A 17,437-nucleotide genomic window follows, 5' to 3' on the forward strand; every position below is an offset into this window, starting at 1 on the left:
AATCCTTCCGAACACTATGAATTTTCCTGGACCTGTATTCTAAATAGGTTATAACAAAACTTATTTTCTGAAGAAAAATAACAAATGTTTCACTGAAAACAGATAGTGAAGGGTTAGTTCAGCATGAAAATTAAATCCCTTTTAAAGCAAATTTAACGTACACCAAATATTTTCACCCCTCCCCCCCCCCCCCCCCCCCCTGGCCGGGGGATGGAAAGGGAACCACCCACTCGATCCATTCAGTTGTCACTTCTGTCAGTTTGTATGACAATGTACATAAGTCAAAGTAATATAAACAGAAGTTTGGAATACCAAAACACTATAACATAAAATGAAGAATCACCAATGTAGCCCCCACGATTCCCCCCCCCCCCCCCCCCCGGCCATGCGAACTCATTATTTCGGAAAATAAGTGCTATCCATGTTGAATATTACTTTACCTTCCCACAATTCCATTCGAAAACGTCGCGCCTGCTTGGCCTGTCTCAACCTGCAACACATATGGATTTAGGAATAAGCAGCTAATTTAGGCAAGTAGAATGATACTTTTTTATCACAAGCTCAGATAATGGAACGGCTTATGTGTGAGAATTCCCAAATATTATATCAGAGTGCAATTTCAATCAATAGCAGTTCAAATCATCACGAAACTGGGTCAGCTGTACTCTGTTTACATTTGTTGTTATTTAACTATTAGCCTATTCGGCTTAATATATTTAGAGCATTACTTATTTATTTCATGTAGTAATCGTTCGTGGTAGTTGAAAATTTCGAATATTTGCTGATTTTAAGAGAGAACACGTTAGTTTGTTTCACCGGAAGTTTAGTTAGTAACGATGCTTATGTTCAGATAGTTTATTGATGTCATGACAACTGCAAGTGCTCAGCTCTGCATGCTGATTCAAAAATATCATTCATTTGATTGAATATTCTTTTAATGAAACAGACGTGATTGATGATGATTTAATGGTATTGAACGATACACTGCGATAAACGGTATATATATACAAACAAATTATTGTGCAGTGAAACTTTATTCCGTTCGAATTTTCTTAATTTGAAGGCCATGCAGTTAGTCTTCTTGTATAAGAGCATATACAGAATTTTATCTATATACAATAGTATTGTATATTTTTAGAATAAAATGTAAGACTTTGCGTTGTAATATTTGATCCGAAATGCCCCCTCTATCGCTTTAGGTTTCAATACACAACGAAAAATAGAAGAATAGGGATTTTGCATTGCAAGCAATAACTTGGGCCAGACTACAATTTTGATTGCCCTAAATAAGTACTGATTTAGAATTCATTTCAACTAAAGGGGGTAAGCTATAAAAGGGATGGTTACAAATTATGTCAGAGTCCATCACTTGCATTGGGACATAATACATTTCCATAACCAATAAAACATCCAATGTATGTATACAATATTAAGCATAAGAGAAACCTTTTCATAGTGATAGTAAATGTATGTGTCAATTTAATAGGGAAGAAAAAATTAGTGGCTTTCCTGGGAATTAAACTCAAGATTACAACTGAACTGGCCGATATCCACAGTACGCATATACTGTAGCTGTTACACTACAGTAACAACTTCCTTCCTCATACTATCCCCGTTAAGATAACACAACCCAGATTCTATACCCAATATATAAATTGAAGCACTTTCAACTGAAATTCAAGGGGCTGGTCAACAACATCAATGTAATTTAATGTGATACTGTTAACCGATAAAGAAATGTAATACATGTACATGTAGTTGGTCAAAGCAATTTTTATTGAATACATTTATTATCAATATAATGTGACAGCTTATATTCTTTTAAACTAGTATTTTTTTGCTTACTTGTAATTTACAAACAAAATTAATACTTTGTTTGTTTTAATATTGTGCTAACTGTACAAATGCATACAATTACTTACATGTCAATGCCTAATGGTTCAAAAAGTTTAATTTTCATTGTTTTATTTCCAATTCTGTTTCTAACTCTTTGTTTGACAAATTTGCCATGGTCAAGTGACATTACTGGTACACACAGTTTGGTTTATTTGTTTTTTTATTTTTATACTACCTTTCATGATGATTAAAACACAAAAAAAACCAATTTTTTTTTGCAGCAATGTGATATGGATGACAGCACAATAAGCATGGAATAGTGATTAAACAATTTGATGTAAAACAGCAGTGGTGTGATTAAATGGCTGCAAAGACTGCTGACTCTGATGGTGGTTCAATGACGCCCTCAGAGCCAAGTGACGGAGACGACCGGAGTGACCGGGATTCCGATTATGAGAGCGACGATGAGGAAGAGTAAGTACAGAGTTTAGACTGGGTATCTCATCATCTCAATGTATCTCAGTATCTCGATATCAACATCATGATCAGTTTAGAAAACTGTGGGTTTGAGTAGATCTATAATACACAGTGCTCAAAAACAAGTATTATGTATGCTGTGTCCATGGAAACTGAATGATTAAATTGTATGATATGCTCTGTAGCAATGGGAAATAAGACACCAACCCACCAAACCCTTGTTACAGCTGCAGAGGTACTTGAAACTGGAGACATATTTTTTAAAACCTTGTCTGTACTAAGAAAACTGAACTTCATATCATATTTGTGCTGAAATTTAAATTTCCCATTTTTTTTTTTTAGAGATAGATTATAAAATGATAAGATGTAAGCATACATCTGTGTGTGTTTTTAATGAAAGTAAATATGTTACGACATATATTTGCATACAGTATTTGATAAGTTGTAAGCATACATAAGTTAATAACATTCTTGCCAATGTATTAATTGACTCCAAACAAAGGAATTATATGGAAATTTCTTTTACAAGTCTGAAGAAAACAACGGTTATTTTATTACTATCTGCACGTGTGACACTTCAAGTGTAATTCTAGAACCAGCTCTATGCTCGAAAATTGATTTTAGGAATGTTCAGTAATCTCATATCAAACATTCTGTCACTGTATAATCATGGCAACTGAATGATATGATCACTTGACCAAAAAACTCATCTATGATAGGGGGGTCTTTTAACAAGAAAACATGACAGAAGATTCATGTTTCATCTCCAGAATAAAGATAAAGATGTTTTAATATGCAGGTCCCCCAAGGCGTCTAGAAGGTAATCGCTAGTGCAGACATATTTAGTACTCTGTGAGGTCTCTGTTATTGAGTGAGTGTAGATACTGTAGACCTGTAGCGGTAGAAATCTTTAATCATTGGTAGATTTCTATTGATCTGTAAGGCTGCTTTCTAACTAGACAGGCATGGAAACAAAGGAATGGAGAAAAAACCCTGTCTGTGTCTTAAGTGTTGTTCTACGTACTTCACACACAACTGGCTTTTATAGTTAAGATTGTTAACATGTTGCAGTACAGTTATTACAGAAAGTGCTTTCTTTAATGATGTGTACAGAATGATTGTTTACAAATAAAAACTATTATGTCAGGTATTTTAAAACTACCTTGCAGTTAAATATGTTGTTTAAATTGTTTGTTGTCTATATCTGGTATACGTAAAACTCAACATACACTGTGACATGGGGAGGTCATGTAGAGTTGAATCTAGTGGTGTATGTTCCCTGGCCTGGTATGTTCAGCTATTGTAAAGCCGGTGATGCGTAGACAGGTGTAAGCATCCCATCACAGTTTACATCACACATTAACATTCATTTGATCACATCTTTGCTTTGTGTAGTTGTAATTTGAGACGTGTAAAACAAGATAAATTGTCAAATATTCGCATTTTCAGTGTATTGAAATTTCCATAAATTAGCATCAGCTTTACACCGTAATACCATGGCCAGCTCTGCACTCATGTGGCTCTAATGTCCGTATCTATCAACAAAGTAATTCACATGCAAACTATAGCCAGCAAGTCACAATAATTAAAAGATTCAAAGTAATGTACACTTGTATGGCAAATAGAAGTACCTTTACTGAAGACTTGCAATCTTAATGAATTAACATGGAAATAGAACCAGCTGCTGAATTAATTACTCTATTTTCATTGCAGAGCACTGATATCTAGGTATTTGTATAGTTTCCACTCCACTTTGCGTGTGCTGTTCTTACGGTAGTTGATTTATTTCTGACTGTTTGTGTCGATACCTTTTTACCAGGCACCCCTGCCCTTGATTTTACAGTTACTGTGCAGACACAGTTTGTTGGTTTCTATGATCAATTGTGAAATTATAATATTTTTGAGGTTTTTTATTACTGATTTAAAGTATCACATTATTGATCATGCATGAACATAATCTAGTGAAATTCTGCATTATATATACAACACATTTTTAAAGATTTTGGTGAAAGATTTTTGTTTCCAACATTAAATTCAAAGCAGAAATTAAATGAAAATGATACTATTATCAAAATCAAGAGATATGAGACTGTAATTGTAGGTTATTTTTATACAATAAAAATTTATAAAATATCTCCTTTCAATTTAGACACAGTGAGAAGTTGAACATACAATGGACAGGCTATGCTCGGAGAACCCCGGTGATTCTCTTTTGTCCAGAGGCCATTTTGGCCAAAAAAGCCCCCAAAAAGACAGTGGGAGGTAGGTATATTGTCACTCATTGTTTAACAGCAATACAGCTTGTTTTACAATCATAGACTCTGTAGGCTAGGCAGTTTATGATTGCCAGGCTTATGAATAAGTGTTCATATTTCATTTTTCATTAAAAGTTCTGGCACCTGATATTCAATGTAGATCTGTATTATCAGAGAAGTGGTAAAGTCTCTGACCACTGGGTAAAGAGATTGCACAGTTCTGAGGAAATCAATACACCAACACCTTCCCAAACCTATCTCCCCACACTGATAAGTATACAGTGTAAACTAGGGAGACTCTTGACTCATTGTTCTAAGGGGACCTTGAAGCCTCCACACACAATGAAGTGTGGACCCAAGGCTTACTTAGTCAGCTACAATATCCCTAACACAAACATTGACATTGATGTCAAATACTGAGCGGATTTTCGGGATTGGGATATGTTAATGAAAAATCTGATAAGGCTGACGGTCCACTCTAGAACACCTGGTGTAGATTTATCATTTCTACAAATAATATTAATGAACTATCAATCCGAGCAAAGGAACAGAATATGAACTAAGCTGTTTATGTCACTTAATTACTCTCAGAATAATTGCTAAATATTGACATATTCCTCCCAGCCTTGCCAGGTCAATAATGCATGTTAAGCAGATAAAACAACCTAGAATGCAACTTGGTAGGTAACATGGATTTGGCTCAATGATGATTGGCATGCTATAACATTTTCTGGGAGTATACAGTTGTTAATTTATTATGCATCTCTTCAGCTTTTAGCAGCAAAAAAAAGTCAGTATCGTATGGCAGTTTATTGAAAAGGCCGGGTTAGATTCAGTTCAAAGACCTCCTTGGTTATTTATTTGTTACAATATTTTACAAGTGCTCAGAGTAAAATGTACTGGCTTCTCTCTCATTCTGCTAAAAGCTTTCAGGCTATATCTTTCCATCTCCCCTGATTGACACATGATACTGATATAAATTGCATGTCGGGCCATTTTTTGCGAAGTTGATGGTGGCAGCTTCCCATTTTGCAGAATAAGAGTATTTTAAAAACTCATTACTTTGTCAAGTAACGGGTTAATTTCAGCACACTTCCAGTGTATTTACGAGAGAATATTATCACTCTTCTGTAATTAATCATTGATACAAATATAAAGATGTTTTTCTTCATTAGTAGGCTTGTTCAGTCTTTCCTGTTATACTGTAGATTCCATATATTAAGCGAGTACTTAATTCCGCGATTCAGCCGTTTTCCATCGAATTGCAAAAACATAAAATCAAAAACGCCAAATTTTTATCATATGTCTAAAAAACAAAAGCGAGATTTTAAAATTCTCACGATTTTACGCAGATATTAATTCCTCACGTATAAATAGGAATCTACAGTACTTAATATACATGTATGTATACATTCTCATGCATTCAATTGGATAGATACAAGGCCGTCTTGTAACTTAATCAGAGAGGAATTCTGAAGAATAGTGTAAAAGCATCTTTGACATATTTTGAAATAATGATTCTCACTTTCTATTCAAGATATTGTTTGCGTTACAGAGAGGTACCATATGACATACAAGTTTGGAAGTTCAGAATGCAAGATAGTCAGAAACATCTTCAACTATCATGGATTTCATGAGGTTCGACTTAATATTTTATAAGATAAGATTTAATTTTTTGATGGAGATGTGCATTATACACTCAAGGACTCTATGAAAAAACTTTTTTGTAATCATAAACGGAAATAAAAAAAATCACAAAATATAACTTTTTCTTAAGAATCGATAGTAAAACACATTGAAAATGTTTAAAATTTAATGGCAAAATGAAATAAATGCATGGGTATAGTTATTAACCACTTACTGCTTTCAGAAAGAGAGAATACTTTTAGACCTGTAAGGCTGTTACATTATGAATTATGATTATATTTTCTTGTATAGCAGTGCGATGTTGCTATTTCTTCTTAATCATGTGCATGCACTAATTGTCAATCCATTTTGCACACAATACAAGTATATTTACAGGTTCATCCAAATAGTTCTGACTTTAACCTCATCTGGACTGGAGGCCATCTTAAACCGTTCACATTACGCAGTTTGACAGAGTTCCAGAAAGTCAATCATTTCCCTCGATCCTATGAAATCACGAGGAAAGACAGGCTCTTCAAAAACATCCAAAGAATGCAACAAATTAAAGTTAGTTATCCATTCTAACATGTTATGACATTCACAAAGGCAAATACAGGGAAAAATTCAGGAAACTTTGAAATATTTAATTGCTTAAATGAGTTTTTGTAATTGCACATGCATACTTGATGAAATCAATTTTGACGCTGAGTGTAAACTTTAGGATATTTTGATCGATCAGAAGATTTAAGTTCATACCTCGGAGGTTTAAAAAGTTAAGTCAAGAACTGGAGAGAAGGATTGGATGGCAAAGAATTTGCACTTTTCTTTTTAATTACTGAATGCTGAAATTAGAGGACTTTGACTGCGGCAGACATATTTGCATGCACACTGGTACTTACCGGGTTGTCGGTCTCGATAAGTACAACCAATCAATAGTGAGCTTTAATTAGTAATGGGGGAACCATCTGATATATGCATACACCCACAACAGAAACTGGGGGAATTGTATTTAGACACATTGGGTAAAAAATAGTTTTAAAAATGTCTTCCTTCGGGACAAATATAGTTTTTCTCTTGACATCCAATCTCGTTTTTTGATGAAGTAAATCAATAATTAATTAGTTTATGGCTTGTCTGAGAGACAAGCAAATATACATAACCTATTTCTAGGAATGTTTGAAGTATTTAATGGATAAAATTGTATTTTATTATGCATTTAATGATCATTTATACATGCATTTAATATAAACTCTATGTGTGTTAATTTTAAAATGGATTTTACAGTAAATGAACTACTAGTACTTCTCATATTATTGTAATAGCTTTATATTATGTAACTGCAGGGTGTCAAACATTTCGACTTCATCCCTCAGAGCTACATTTTACCGAGTGAATACCAGGATTTTTGTGGTAAGATAATCTAAGCAGGTTACACTTTAGAGGATTTATATTTTGTAACTGTCTGAAATCTACATGAATCTTAATGGTGTAGTGGTTTTTCATTGTCATACTTTGATGGTCGTGTTATACAGTGCATGTATATCCTGTCAGAAGGAGAAAGGATCAAAGCTATCAATACTTGATGAATTTCCAGAAGTTACCCCTATAAATACATTATAGCATTAACAAAAAAAAAAACCAAAAAAAAATGATAGTGGTTTGCACAAATCAATTTGTCAGGAGGGATTAAAACTTCTTCCTGAAGCAAAAAGAATCAGGCTAAGAGTTTGTTGTTTTGTCAGACATTGATCTTGGAATCTTCTGATTAGAAAAGATCTATGTCACATTCCCAACAGATCTTTCCAGTCTGCAGCAATTTGTAGATCGGCCTCCAATGAGATCCTTCGCTTCTTTTATCTATGTATTTTTTTCTTACTTTTAAGAAGTGAAATGATTTTAAACAGTCATTGAGGTGAACAGATTAAGAAATTATTTATTTATGAACCTTTTTTTTGATCAGAGACTTTTGGAAGCAGCTTCTTTATCAGAGGAGAAATCTCTTTATTTATCTTATTAATGCTTTTAACTCATGTAAAGTGAATATCTCATCCTCTGTCATCAGCATTAACCTTCAATTCTTCCGCATTCCAAACATATTCAATAATTCAAATTCAAATGTAAAATGAACTGTCAACTCATTATGTGAATTGGAACAAAGAGAATTTTTAATCACAAATACTCAACATGATTACATGAAAAGGAAAAGTACATATATCCTGTTTGTAAAGTAATTTTAAAGTACAGCAGGATTTATGTTTTTTTGATTGAGCAAGCTCGTAGGTCAGGTTACTGTAAGAATTATTGATAAACTGATACCCAACAACATTAATATCACCAAAAAATTGATACAGTTAGAATATAAGGAAATAGATTAGAATAAATCGTGATGAAGAAATAAATAATGGTTCTCTTATAGGAAAATACCAGTTAGGTTTAGAAGGAAATAAATTTGATTCCACTTGATGATGGTTATAATGGTCTTTTACAGCTGCCTTTCTGAGAGAGAAGGGTCTGTGGATTGTTAAGCCTGTGGCCTCGTCCAGGGGCCGGGGGGTGTTCCTCTGTAACCATGTAAGTTATACTACCTTAGATTCCTAATAAAATGTTAGGAATTGATAACTACATAAAATCACAAGAAGCAACCCTTGCAGCTCATGGAAAGTTTTTAATTAAATGACATTATGATAAATGAAGGTGATTCTTGAGATTTGGTACATGCACAAAAAGATTTCTGTGGAATCATCATTGTTCATTGCTTTGGTGGGTAACCCTTGCCTACGAATTTGCAATCCAATGACTGTATATACAAGCATTTGTTTAATATTTATTTACCAAATAGAAGTAATTCCACAGTACATCATGGAGTGAAGTACTCATAAGATAAAGAGTGTACTATAGTAATTTAAATGCTATAAAATGGCTAAAAATAGAGAGACAATTTGATCACAATTTTTATTTCTTAGCAGTTTTATAGAACAGAATATGTTTTTTAATTGTTGACATTATTATTTCCTTGTAGCCCGATCAAGTACCATTAGATGAAAACTTGATAGTGTGTAAATATATAGCCAATCCTCTACTAATTGATGGTAAGTTAAACTAGTGCAAGTTATTTAATGTTCTCTTCAGGCTGTTGTACTGTCTGAATGATTGGGTAACTTGATATGCTACAATGTAGCTAGTTGACAACCTGCGCCATATTGAAGGGAAGGGGGGGGGGGGGGGTGATGCAGTGCTGTTTCATAAACAGTCAGGGACCACAGCTGCACGGATAGGAAGGATGAAGAAAGGATACCTGCCGTAGCAGGTCTCTTACATGTATTATATTTGTTTGAACTTAGTCCCAGATTCTTTCACTTCATAAAACATAATCTTTACATCATAAATCTGCACAGTATTTTATGATTAATAGTGAGATTGAAGCAGTGATGCTAATAATTTTTGTACAACAGATCTTATTTAAGCTGAAACTCAGAAAGTCAATGACATTTAAACTGATCAAGAGTTTAAATTGGTAAAGGATAATGTAACTTATTGGAGTTGTGAATTTTTTTTTATATTCATCTGTGTTAAATACTGAAATAAAATCAAAACCACTAAAACATGACATTAGGGATTGAAGCACTGGTTTCAACAGAAAATATTTAGACTGAACCATAGTCATTCAAATCTCAAGATATATGTTCTATCTACACTGCATGAAACCTTTCATAGATTATTTTTTTCCTATTTCAGGTTTTAAGTTTGACATCCGTCTATATGTTTGTGTGACATCCTATGACCCCCTGTGTATTTACCTGTTTGAGGAGGGTCTCACAAGGTATGCACATAGCAGAAGCATCAGACAAAGAGATTAAAGTTCTATATTGACATAACTATATAGAAGCAAATCAATGATAGAGTTACTATTTCATTTTGTTTTAGAAAAGAGTCATAAGGTTCTTCGACCCTCAGCCTCAAAGTATTTTTTTCATCATAAAAATGTTATTTGTCCTTCAAACTTTACAAATGAAATGAAATAAAAAGAAATTTATTGATGGTATCCATGCATTTTACAAAGTTATTGCAAATTTGCCCACAATGGATATAATGGAATAAATATACAAGTTGAGATCAAATTTTTAAATTGAAAAAATGGTTGTACCGGTGTAACAGTGCCTCGAACCCTTTTCATTGTACATGTGTACCCATATGTAGTATCCACTAAGCCAAGCATTTTGTTAAACATTGATTGTAACATTAACACTAATGGACTAATTAAATTTGTCTATATAAAGGCTGATTTATGGTACGAATAAAAAAATTAGGATAATTTTATAGAGTTATCGGGCATGGCTGAAGATCGGAGATCGTTAAGTTATCAGAAAACATTGTTAGCAGAGGTTACAAAAAATATTGTACATTGTAATATACTACAATACATGGATACATTAAGTACATTTGTACCGGCATATAGATTTTATATTAGTTGACTTTTATAGTTATATATTCCTTTGTAATGGGCCTGGGGGGTTGACTGTGTTCCAGGATTTCTTTTATGTGCCATGATTTGCTGCCTGAATTGGAAATAACAGATACATTCTCCCTCTTTGATTTGATAAACAGGTTTGCTACAGTGAAATATGAGAAGAGCAACCGACACATCAGGAACCAGTGCATGCACCTGACAAATTACAGCGTCAACAAGAAAAGTGATGATTATGTCAAGTAAGTCCCCAGCAGGGAATGCAAAAGAATTGTGTGATCAAGTATTGACAAAGGAAAGGAGAACGAACTGCATGGTGTATGCAATTTGTAGTTGGACCTCTTGAGGTTTCTTGTATTTTGTTACAATAGCTGATGCATCTTATATAGTTAAGAAAACTCATTTACTTTACTTAATTTCTGTTTAGCAAGGCTATTGAAAGATTATATTGACTTTCAGAATACATTTTTTCTCATTAAAGAATTATGTCATTATCCCTGTGTAAAATTCACACCTGCTGTCTTTCAGTTGTGCCTTAATTACAATCCTCCCTGAAACTTAACCTCATAAAAATAACTGTGTGCCATAAAGCCTCCTATGTACACTACTTATTTTGCCATTCAACGAGAATCTAGTTTTTACTTAGGGGAAAAAAGCCCCCCCCCCCCCCCCCCAAAAAAAAAAAAAAAACGAAAACAAACAAACAAAAAAATCTCCCAAAAAAGAAAAACAAAAACCTAACAGTATGAATCAGAAAAAACCCATAAACCCCTTGTATAGCTTTCCTGTAAGGCAGCATATATACATGTATACCTCTGCCATTATCAGTAGAGTCTGATAGAATGTAACAGAGAACAAATCATTCAAGTTGGCTGTTATATAGATCCTAATATAGGGACTCAAATTCTGCTGTTCGTTCTATTATTTGAGATGATTTAGACCCCTTATCGTGTGAGGAATTCCTGAAGGAGGTTGTGAGGTACCAGATACAAGTAAGGAACAGGTCCTGTCAATATTGTGTCAAAGAGTAAAGCCCTTTTTGTGTGAGTTAGGCAGAAGCTGTCATTTTCTCTGTGATTGTAATGAATTACAACCAAGTTATGTCATCGGGGACTCCATGTGGAGAAAGGAGAAGAGGCCTCACTTTGTTCCAGACCACAGATCAATAAAGACTGCTCGTCTCTAAATAATGGCATCTTGCCTTTCTTGTAACAGAAGCACAGCATTCCTGATCAGTGCAGCCAGATAGAAAAATGTCATTAGTGTGATGTTGACACGACCCTGCCAAATTATACGGGTCCTTGGATTCAAATCAGCATCTGCCTGCTTATCTTCCAATCATTCTAAATATTTGATTCTGGTAGCATTTTTTTCTGAACTAAGCTAGTTTACTTCAAGGAAGTTGCAATAATGCCATTGAAAAAAAAATGAACTGGTTGTGATGTAATTGCTGTGATGTAAAACTCCCTAGTAGTGGGTGAAGAATGTAGCATGCATGCACACATCACATGTTGGAAGTGAGAAAGTTGGTGACAATCGTGCCATCTTTTTATTATCACCTATTTACCGTATATTGAAAAATTTCCGCAGTTCATTGTCCTTGAAATTTTTTTTTTCTAGTCATGACCATTGTTGATGCAACCAATCATTGTAGACTTTTTCTCTTGCAGGAATGATGATCCTGACGTGGAGGATTATGGAAATAAATGGTCGCTTGGTGCATTTCTTCGCTACCTGAGATCACGGGGCAAAGACACTGCAGGTCAGTCATTGAACTGACAACAATGACTCCGGATTTTTACACAGACCATCATAATATTAATTGAGGAATTTTTAACCTTGAATTCTTACACTCACTCTCTATGATTTTATATAATTATAAGTATAAACACTTTTTTTCTTTTTAAATTGTCATTAACTGTTAGTTAATAGGTAATTAACACAAAAATCAATTTAGAAAAATAATCTAGACCTCAATATATAAAAAGTTACAGTTTGCTCTGAATCATATATAACAATTCTTGTCGTAATTTAAGGTACGTCAACCATTTGTACATCCATATCTAATTATGTTTTGATGAAAACTGAAAAAAACCCCAAATAATTTGCTACATATTTATGATTTGAAAGTACACAGTAATTTTGACAATTTTGAAATTAAGACTTTTAAATCCGACTGAGGATGTCTCATTTATCTGTTATATCAGATAACCTTTCTACCCAAGAATAAACTGATATTGGCCTTTTACAGCTCTGATGATGAGGATTGAGGATGTGGTCATTAAGACCATTGTGTCCGCTGAGGTCCCTGTAGCTACTGCCTGCAAAATGTTTATGCCATTTCGAGGAAACTGTTTTGGTAGGTTTCATTACGTGTCGAAATCCTTCCTTATTTATATGAAGAATTCATTTGTTAATACATGTGGTAGTACCATGATGATCAATACAAAGGATTTTTTTTCGAATCAATTTCAAAAGAAGCAAATTATTGCAAATATAGTATTGTGTGAAACATTGTTATTTTAACTCTATGAACATGCATGATCAAGTATTGGTAAAATTGCTTACATGTTGTATATGCTTATATGTGATGAGAAATATTTGATCTGAAGAAAAAAACCTGAAACACTTTTAAGGATAATTAATTTTGTGTTTAAATCTTATCATTATAAATGAGTGTCAACATTTTTTTACCCAAACCTAATTTTGATATATCGGAAATTGAAACATTTGGAAAAATATTATTTTCTTTTTATTTATTTTTTTCAGAGTTGTATGGTTTTGACATTCTAGTCGATGACAATCTCAAACCTTGGGTGCTAGAGGTCAATTTATCCCCCTCCCTTGCATGGTGAGTGTCCAGAATGAGATTACCAATTTGATGATGGAGTGACAAGGGAGAGGACTCTTACTTTCCAAGTATTATTAACTAGAGATAATGTAAGATGTTTTTATTTACAGTGATTCCCCTTTGGATATGAAGATCAAAACCAACATGATGTGTGATTTGTTCAGTCTTTCAGGTAAGTTTTGTTGTAATTACTGTATAGGTTGAAATAAAATTAAAGTTGTTCAAAAAAAGGTCCATAAAAAGCATATTGAATTGACACAAAATTGAATGGCTACACACTCTGGATTTGCAGGAGTTGTGTGTCATGATCCAATGATGAGAACACTACAGCAAAGCCGCCGTAATCAAGAAGTCACTGCCAAAATAGCGGCGCGAGCCAAGGTAAGGAGCTGAGCCCGTCCTTACAGTCGAACACACCCACAATTCACCATTCTGAACCAGCCTGTTAGGCACCTACACACAATCTGTCATCGCTGTCTCATTACTTAATTAACATTGGTGTCTGGGATTAGTCAACCTTAGTATCGCATAGAAATTAAATCTCATTATCTGTATAAACTTTCTTGTGATCTCGATTTATTCTTACTTTTCTGTGCCTTTTTGTATACTATTTGTTAAATCAAATGAATAATTAAAGCAGAGAGCAAAAAAAATAATATATTGATAATTCTGTATAGGAAATTAATCTGTAATACTATTGTAGGGTTTTGAGCATGTTGGCATAATTATACAAAAGCATATACACTAATAAGAGACATATTATACAGTAAACTTATACTAATGAATCAGGAATAGATACTAATTAATGTGCTTATTATGGGCAAATTACAGTTGAACTTATAATTAAAATGATTATGAATTATACATTTTAACATTTTATTTAAATTATGACTTAATTGTATTAATTAGAAAGAGCGGACGGTACTTGAAAAGATTTCGGTGAGATTTTATTTGTACTCAAGAAAATTGGTGTAACAGAGACTTTGGTATCTATAATTTTTTCCTATTTTCCCATTATTTTCTCTTTCTCTCTGATTTTTAGATGGGTATAATCGTAGGTCACTCTTAACAGTTTGTAGCATCATTTATATATGAATTAACTTCATATTTTAACAGAAAACCAATACAGCTCGTGCCTGTTGATCCCTTAAGATCAAAGATTTCTTCCCAAAAATCCTTTATACTTGTCTACCCAGAGGACTTGTTAAATGTGCAAACTAAGAGTAATTCTGGAAGTTTTTAATGATGAAAATTTCACACATGGGGTATATTTGTTATTTATAGAAACAAGGAATGCACTGAAATGAAATATGATACTGCATTAAGTGATTATTTTATTCAGAATGAATTAAAAATTCTAATGTAAAAGTATATAGCTTTAATGATGAGTTGTTAGTACATTTTCTTGAAGGATAACATTTTATTGACAGTATTTTTCGTTTAACTTGAGAAACTTTACTCTCCCCCATCCTTTCTCCCTACCCCCCCCCCCCCCCCCCCCACCCAAAAATAAAAATAAAAAATGTGAGATTAACTAGTGTTAAATTGTGTATTTCTTATAATGCCCATAGGACAGACGTAGATGGAAAATTGAGGCAGACAAACGCCTGAATTCTGATGACGTCTCAATCCTTGACATGGTATTCTGGCATTTAACATATTAACTATGCTGGTCCTCAGGGTCTGTCTCCCTGCTTTCGGTGGTAGATAGTTAACACATAGCGCAGTGACTCAGTCCTAGATCTGGGACTTAGTGGTTGTGTTGTATAACTTTACTGTCCACTTCCTGTCTTGTATGGGTTGTGGAGCCTCAATTCTCTTGGTTATGGCTTGTCTGCATGTAGATCTATCCTAGCTTGCCCACTGACTCGGCTGAAGGCTTTAATTATGACTCTTTGCATTTGTCTTTCTTGATTAGTAGAAATTCTCATTAGGTAGTAGGTATTTGTGTTATTTAACATTTGTGTAACTATAAAGTCTGATACTTATTGTATGAAACAATCATGAAATTACAAATGACATATAGTGACATGTAGTTTTTTCATCTGATAATATATATTTACGTATATATTGCATGACTAAATTCTCAATGTTTTCCGAGAGCACAGATGCAAATAATTGAATGGCAAGGGGGTAAGCATAAAAATTTAAGTATATATAGACAGATTTCTGTTGCATGTGATGGGCCTTTATGGGATTGACTGGGATTGGTATCTTTGAAATTTTGTATGGCATATGATTGGATCAATATAGGACTCATTATTGACTAACCACCATATTTTGTAAATATATGATCATCCTACACCTTCTGTGCCCTTAGAAACCCATGAGAATTATAATCTATAGATTCATAGTACGTTGTATTTACTGACAGACTGTATATTAAGATTTTAGTAAGATTGACAGTGATTGCACCTTATTACTTTCACTTTCATTTTCACCGCACTATATTTCCAGTCGGCTCGATATAGACCCTCCTCTGCATCATCTTTGGTAAGTTCCATGCCACAATAACATCATATCATCTTACTAACCCAGCTCTAAAACAGGTTTGGGAAGGTGTTTGGCTTTGTTTGGTATTTTAAAGTGATATTTAATCAGGACAACCTTGTGTTTAGATAGACTTAATTTAATTATTTTCTGTGTTTTGGTAGTTTATTATTGTCTGCTGACATTTTTTTTTTTTCAAAATAAAAAAATATTGAACTTTCTTCATTATTTGTTACTGAAATAATTGTTGGCAAACCAATACATTTGCCAAGTTAAGTGCATAGTCTATTGCCTTTACTTTATTAAGAAATGATTTTGGTGCTTGTGTAAATTGATGTGTGCAGACTAATAGAAAATTTTAGGATGTGTCCTTATAAATCATTGTATATTAAGTTCAGCTCAACTATAGGGATTGAAATGACAATACCTGATAACAATAGACCAAAAATGTAAGAATAAAAGCATTTATTTAATTAAACGCCTGGGGAAAATACAGTTATTTTAAAATTTAGTTAATAATTGGAGAGGGTGAATACACACAACTGACTGTTAACTTAGGCATTTGATTTTTTATTTAAATAAAAATATTTCCCTTTTCCAAGCATTTTTTACTCCTGAAAGTGAACTCTTTTTTATTATTAATTATGAAAATGACATCAAATTAGTTATCCTGATTTTGATAATGGCAGTGAGAAAAATGATGATGTTTGGGGTCTGTGCCGAATGGAATATTTGTGCAACATGAAGCTTTGATTTTATTTTTTTTGTATCTGTTGTGGCTTGAAGAAACACAAAACTTCCCTCTATCATAAATTTACTTATAAACTCTTTATTAAATAAATAATGTTATTACTTTTCTTATATGATTATCAAAAGACTGAAACATTTCTAATGTAAATTAAAGTTTTATATCTTACATAGTGACAAAAATCAGGTTGAAGACAAGTTTGATTAGAAGGTGATTGCCTTGAATATTTTTATTTTGACTGCACAGTGCTTGTGTTTCATTCTTTTATATATAGTTAATGCATTATGTACTTTCAATAGGAAACAAACTTTTCAAAAACAGTAAAACATGCTAACGAATTGAAAGGGAAGGGTGATTGTACTTTGTTATAAGCGAAATTCATTATATCCGTCATGTATACAATATATTATATAGTCATGGGGAATGAAAATCACTTCTCTGTAAGCATCAATTCATTATAAGCGTGTTCGCTATAACATTGTTTTACTGTATATACAATCAAACTTCATTATCTCAAACTGGACTGTTTAAAAACTTTGAGGTATCCGAGTATTCTAGGAAACGGGGTTGAATACTTAAAAAATAAGTGGTGGGACTTACTAATCACTTTGACATATCCATTGTATTCAAGATATCAGTGTTCATGTTATCGAGGTTCAGTTGTTAAAGAATGCTTAAATTCAAATTTC

General features: G+C 33.3%; 1 protein-coding gene across 1 annotated transcript in view; it reads left to right on the plus strand.

Moving 5' to 3' along the window:
* Positions 1–585: 585 nt before the first annotated feature.
* LOC128178241 (tubulin polyglutamylase TTLL5-like) overlaps positions 586–17,437 on the plus strand; it is a 34,060-nt gene continuing 17,208 nt past the window's right edge. The window contains 18 exon segments of the mRNA XM_052845320.1: positions 586–996; positions 2,118–2,310; positions 4,463–4,575; positions 6,124–6,206; positions 6,591–6,761; positions 7,538–7,604; positions 8,683–8,765; positions 9,214–9,283; positions 9,930–10,014; positions 10,800–10,901; positions 12,330–12,421; positions 12,911–13,018; positions 13,429–13,510; positions 13,621–13,682; positions 13,803–13,891; positions 14,420–14,449; positions 15,082–15,150; positions 15,968–16,003. Of these exon segments, the coding sequence (XP_052701280.1) occupies positions 2,198–2,310; positions 4,463–4,575; positions 6,124–6,206; positions 6,591–6,761; positions 7,538–7,604; positions 8,683–8,765; positions 9,214–9,283; positions 9,930–10,014; positions 10,800–10,901; positions 12,330–12,421; positions 12,911–13,018; positions 13,429–13,510; positions 13,621–13,682; positions 13,803–13,891; positions 14,420–14,449; positions 15,082–15,150; positions 15,968–16,003 (1,455 nt within the window). The 5' untranslated portion in view covers positions 586–996; positions 2,118–2,197.

Source organism: Crassostrea angulata, chromosome 3 (assembly GCF_025612915.1).
Source record: "Crassostrea angulata isolate pt1a10 chromosome 3, ASM2561291v2, whole genome shotgun sequence".
Classification (NCBI taxonomy): Eukaryota; Metazoa; Mollusca; class Bivalvia; order Ostreida; family Ostreidae; genus Magallana; species Magallana angulata.